A 5,574-nucleotide genomic window follows, 5' to 3' on the forward strand; every position below is an offset into this window, starting at 1 on the left:
GGGCCCTCTACATGGGAAGTGGCATAGAGCTGGCATTCAATAAATGCTTATGGAAAGAAGGCTTAGAAAGAGCTGGTGTTCTCAATCCCTGGACAGGCCAAAACTGCAGGAGTATTCTGTCTGGGGAGACCCCAGAACAGAGGTGGTCAAAGCCATGATGCTCACAGGCTTTGGGCTGCCCCTGTGGGTCTAATGCCCAGTTCATCCAGCCAATGCTTCTGACCACCGCCCAGGCTGCTGTTCTGGAAGGAGTTTTCGGAAGTCTCTGAGCCTGCCCTCCCCTGACACACCCCCAACCTGACCCCATGGAGATCCCTTCAGGACACCCACCCCTCCACTTTGAGATAGATAATAATGACCATAATGAGAACAGTCACCCACATGTGTGCACAGCGCTTTACAGGTTACAAAGTGTTTCACATACATCATCTCATCAATTCCTCACAACAGCCCTGTGAGGTAGGCAGGGCAGGGAGTAACACTTCCATCTGTACAGATGTGGAGACTGAGGCCTAGAGAGGGTCAATGACCTGTTTGACCCCCGCAGCAATTCAGTAGCACAGCTGGGACCAGAGGTTAGGCCTCATCCCTGCCTCTGGTCCCTGGCTCTCTCTGCTGACTGTGCTGTCCTCCATGAAGACCCCAGCCCCTGTCCAGAGTCTCAGCCATACCAGACCAGGCCCCAACCCCTGGCGGCAGCTTGGCAGACAGCACCGCCCCCATCTGGCAGCCCTGTCCTCTCCATCTGCTCCTAGCAAACAGCCAGCTGGGAGTGAGCCCATACCCACCACTCTGCCTGGCAGGGTGGGCGGGTGGGTGGGGCTGGAACCCCCTTTCCTGTTTTCCTGAGTGATCCCTCCCCACAGGGGAAGAGAAGGGAAAGGAGGAGTGGGGGAGGAGGAGAAAACAAGAAACTGAGCTGGAAGAGGGCCCTGGAGCAATCAGGACGTCAAAAGTTTGCATTCCAACTAGCTATAGGAAATCGTTTTTTTTCTTTTTATTATTTCAAGTTTTCATAAAAATCCATAATTATTGAAACCCAAGTTACAGAGGAAGTTCGTAACTTTTTAAATTGAATTATTGACTGCTGTGTGTCAGTCCGTCAGCTGCCAACTCATCTGTCCACATGTGTCCCTGTGCAGTGGGGTCCCCAGGCCCGAACTTCTGAGGTCCTGGCAGAGAGAGGGCAGGTGGTGAGGGCCAGTGAGGCAGCCGGGAACAGGGGTCGGGGGCTGGAAGAGGTGGGCAGAACCAGGGAGGGAGCCCCACCCTGTGCTCATATCATCTTCATGTTGAATTTGCGGGGCGCATCGGCGGAGCTGATGCCCGCATCCGACTTGCGTGGTACATACTCAATCTCAATGTTGTGCTTTGTGTTGCCCTTGCCCCGGCTCCAGAGGAACAGCAGCACCAGGCAGAAGAGCACAACACCCAGGAAGGAGATGAAGCCCATGGTGGTGGCGATAATAAGGGTCTTGATGTCAAAGGGGAAAGGCACGGTGGCGCGGGTGCTGTTGGCCTCTCCCTCGCCTGGCTGGTTGGAGATGAAGGCGAAGGTCTTGTTGGGCTGATGTGGCCAGTCGGGTGAGTAGCTGCGCACATGCAGATGGGCAGGCATGGAGTCGTTGCCACCTGCATTGGCTGCGATGCACAGGTACGTGCCGTTGTCTTGCACCTGGGCGTAGCGCACCTCCAGTGTGCCATCAGGGAAGACCGTGAGCCTCCCATTGCTTTTGGCGGAAACAAGATGCTTGCGAGGCGAGAGCCAGAGGATGGAGGGCGGTGGGTCGCCATCTGCCCGGCACACAAACTGAACCGTGTGGCCCTCATCCACAAACACCTGCTGAGCTTTGCGGTCCCGGATGCGGGCACGGCGGCAGGTGAAATAGTTGGGCAGTAGCACATCAGGGAAGTCTTTGAACTCCTTGCCCTGGACGAACTCAGGCGTGGCACATGTGGGCTGCTGTCGGTTGAAGTTGAGCCGCCAGCGGCGCCGGAATACCCACAGGAGACGGCAGTCACAGGCCAGCGGGTTGGAGTCCAAGATGAGCGTCTCCAGGTTGCCCACTGAGTGAAAGGCAGACTCCTCCAGTGTGGTCAGCTGGTTGCCAGAGACATTGAGCACACGCAGGTAGTTGAGGCCTCGGAAAGCATAGGGTTCCACAACAGCCAGCTGCCCCCCCACCAGCTGGATCTCCTGCAGCCGTAGCAGCTCATGCAACATGGAGCCCTCGATGGTGCTGATGGGGTTGTAGGAGAGGTTGAGGAAGCGGAGATAGACCAGATGCCGCACAGCTAGGTAGGGTACAGCAGTCAGATTGCAATGTGTGATGGACAGGGACGTCAGATTGAGGCCATAGAGGCAGTTGGGTGTCATGGTGTCCAAGTAGGGCCAGTGGGAGATCTCTAAGACCTTGAGCCGGTACAATCTCTTGAAGGAATAGTCCCGGATAGCGTTGATGTTGAGGTGCCGGAGTCTCAGGACAATGAGACCATGCAGGTGGGACAGCGCCTCGGTGGGGATGGAGGTCAGGTTGCATTTCTCCAGCGTCAGCTGCTCCAGGCTGTTGAGGCCGCTGAAGGCTCGGTGGGAGATGTAGACGAGGTCGTTGTCGCCAACCTCCAGTGACTTGAGGTTGTACAGGTCCTGAAACATGTAGTCCAGCAGGATGACAATCTTGTTCTCGCTGATGTCCAGTTTGGTCAGGTTACTGAGGCCAGTGAAGACGCCCAGGGGGATGAGCTTCAGGCGGTTGCTGCGGAGCCCCAGCGTCCGGAGGTTGAAGAGGTTGTTGAAGGCGCCAGGCTCCACGGCGCTCACAATATTCTCGTTGAGCTCCAGCTCCTCCAGGTGCGGGAAGCTGGCGAACTCGTCCTGGTTGAGCGTTTTGATGCGGTTCTTGCCCAGGTCCAGCAGGCGGGTCTCGGTGGGGATGCCCTCAGGCACGGCCACAAAGCGCTTTCGGTGGCAGAGCACGGCACGGTCCTGGGCGGAGCACTCACAGCGGGGTGGGCAGCCCGTGGCTGAGCCTGACAGCACCGAGCCCAGCACCAGCAGGAGGATGGGCTGCCAGCAGGCCAGGAGAGGGCTGGGCATGCTCCTCACGCCCCCAGTCAGCATCCTCTTGCTTACCTACAGCCAAGAGTAAGCGCAGGACAGAGCGAGAAGTTAGAGGACAGTATTTGGCTGGACTCCACCCAAACCCTCTGTGCTCCCATGCCCTCCTGCCCCAACAGATGTCTCTGACAGAGAGGCTGGGGTCCAGAGTGGCATATGACACCTGCCTGGGACCCCACAGTGAGGTCCAGATGCCTGGTGAGGGGCCTCCTGCCACCCTAGCCTGCTTCCTCTTTGCTCCTTGTCCTGCCCAGAGCACTGCTGAAGGACCTTTCCAGCATCTCTGGGATTGATGGGGTTCATAGAAGGGGTGGGGCCACCACAGAGGAGGTTAGTATTGGCCCTGAAGGCTGCATCTACCTCTAAGTTTTATGTTTCACAGGCAGTGCAACTAACTCCAGGCATGCATCCTGCCCCAACCCCCATCCCTGCACCCTGAGCCTCAGCTTCCCCCAATGCCCATCAGGGATAAGGCCAGACCCACTGAGTTGTCCTTGGGGCTCACAGAGGCATCAAAGGGGCTCAAGGCTGAGGGTACCAGGAACAGCCTGCAGAGGAGCATGTCTGGTTCGCAGCCTGTAGACCTATAGGCAAGGGCTTCTGAGGCTGCTTGGGGGCCCACCTCACAACCTTTAGCCTAAGCTATCTCAGGTGTAGACACCAAGGTCTCCTCCTCATAGTATTGCAGCTGAGCTCACAGCCATTCCTGGGCAATCAGCAAAATCAGTGGCACCTGTCAGTGTTCACGAATCTGCTCCCTGACGGGGTTTTTAGATCAGTGGAGGGCACTCCCATCCAGAAAGCCAGGACCCAGGCCTGATGCCTCCCCATAGAATCTCTTCAACTCTCCCTGTCCTTGGGTCCTCTCACAGTGACCCACTGGGGCTCCTGAGTGCAGGGCCCAGGGCCATTGCAGTTCTGTCTTCCTGGAACGCCAAGCCCTTGCCTGTTGAAACCCCATTTTCTGGGCCTAATTTCATGTCCACTGCTCTGAGAAGCCTTTTCTGTTCCCCAGTAAGAAGTATGCTCCCCTCCAAAGACCTTCCCAGTGTTCATTGTTCTCTCTCTCTCAGGGGTCCAATCACTCTCATCCTAGTGCTAGGTTCTGTGCAACTGCCAGTCTGAGAGAGGCAGCCAGACCCCCAAAGCCCAGGATGGCACAGGTAGCCTGGAGGGGCCAGTTCACACTGCAGCACTGAAAATGTGAGGCTTGTTGCAGCTGAGCCCTGAGGAACATGCAGGACTTGGGTTGAATAGCAGTGACAAGGGTGAGAGTGTCAGAAAGGGGACTCGGCTTGAGCACAGGCTGCAGGTGAAGTGAGCAAGGAGTGTGCAGAGCTAGCCTCCCATATTCTCTCCCAGATCATGGTCAGAGGCCACTTGCTCACACTTGTACCCAAACAGTCCCTCCATCTCCTTTCCTCCCCTGTTCTACTCCATGAAAAACTGGCCCAGCAGGGTAAGAAGGGGGCTGGGAGGGCTAGTCTGGACTTCAAACTCCAGGAAGTAGACCAAATGGCCTCTGGAGGCCAAGCATTAGCTCTCCCACTGCTGATGGGGTGAAGATCCATCCCACTCCTGCCTGGCATCCTTCAGGCTTTGTTGCCTATCCACACACACCACATCATGGCTCCAAGGGGGAGGGCTAACTGCAGGAAAGGGAAGCCTTAACTAAGACAGCCCACCTCTCTGCCCCAGCTCACGCCCCTTCTAGACCCTCCCCACACCTGCACACAGCCTCCGCTTTTAAGATCACAAGTCTTTGTCATCTACACTTCAACCCTTAAGGCAACTGGTGTTAGGGGGTGCTTGTGGCTGCCCAAGGACACCCACCCCCAAAAGTGGGTGGACTTTAGACCAGAGCTCTGGTCTGTCAGAGCCACACACTTTCCAGTGCTCCAGCTATTGCCCAGGACTGACAAGTGCTCTCTGGTTGTTGATTGACTAAATGACTGATTGACCAGAAAGGGCTCTGGCTGACATTGGCATGTTATGGAATTGCAAGGTTTTGTTATCCTCAACAGTTTTGTCTAGCCCCCACCCCTCAGCCCCTCTCAACCTCTCTCCAAGCTCTTCTGTGGTTCATCCTCCCCCACCCCACCTCCACCAGGCCATTCTCCATAGTCACACATGCTCCAGTGACCCACCAGAAAAGCAAACATCTTAACAGGAGATCAATAAGTAATTGGGCTGGCAGCTGGGGCCAGTGCGGGTGTGAGGCTGAAGGTGTGGGAGAGGTAAATAGGACTCTTAGCACCCTTCCTTGGCAGGAAGGGTGGGGGCTGAGAAATGAGAGGGGGGTTAGCAAGAGCACAGGCCACCTCAGATATTGGTAAGCCCCTCACACAGACAAGAATCTGGCATTCAAAGCCTCCACCACCTTGCCTCAACCTACCCAACTGCCTCCTCTCCCATCACTTCTCCCAGTGTATTCCCGTCTTGTCCTCGCATTCCTG

At 56.3% G+C, this 5,574-nt stretch overlaps 1 protein-coding gene across 2 annotated transcripts in view; it reads right to left on the reverse strand.

Moving 5' to 3' along the window:
* Positions 1-982: 982 nt before the first annotated feature.
* The window catches only part of LINGO1 (leucine rich repeat and Ig domain containing 1), a 192,444-nt gene continuing 187,852 nt past the window's right edge, over positions 983-5,574 (reverse strand). For both annotated transcript variants that reach the window (XM_015597668.2, XM_006922594.3), the window contains one exon: positions 983-3,133. In XM_015597668.2, coding sequence (XP_015453154.1) covers positions 1,277-3,121 — 1,845 coding nt within the window. In that variant the 5' untranslated portion in view covers positions 3,122-3,133 and the 3' untranslated portion in view covers positions 983-1,276. The remainder of the gene's footprint in view (positions 3,134-5,574) is intronic.

The sequence above is a fragment of the Pteropus alecto genome, unplaced genomic scaffold, assembly GCF_000325575.1.
Source record: "Pteropus alecto unplaced genomic scaffold, ASM32557v1 scaffold38, whole genome shotgun sequence".
In the NCBI taxonomy this organism is placed as follows: Eukaryota; Metazoa; Chordata; class Mammalia; order Chiroptera; family Pteropodidae; genus Pteropus; species Pteropus alecto.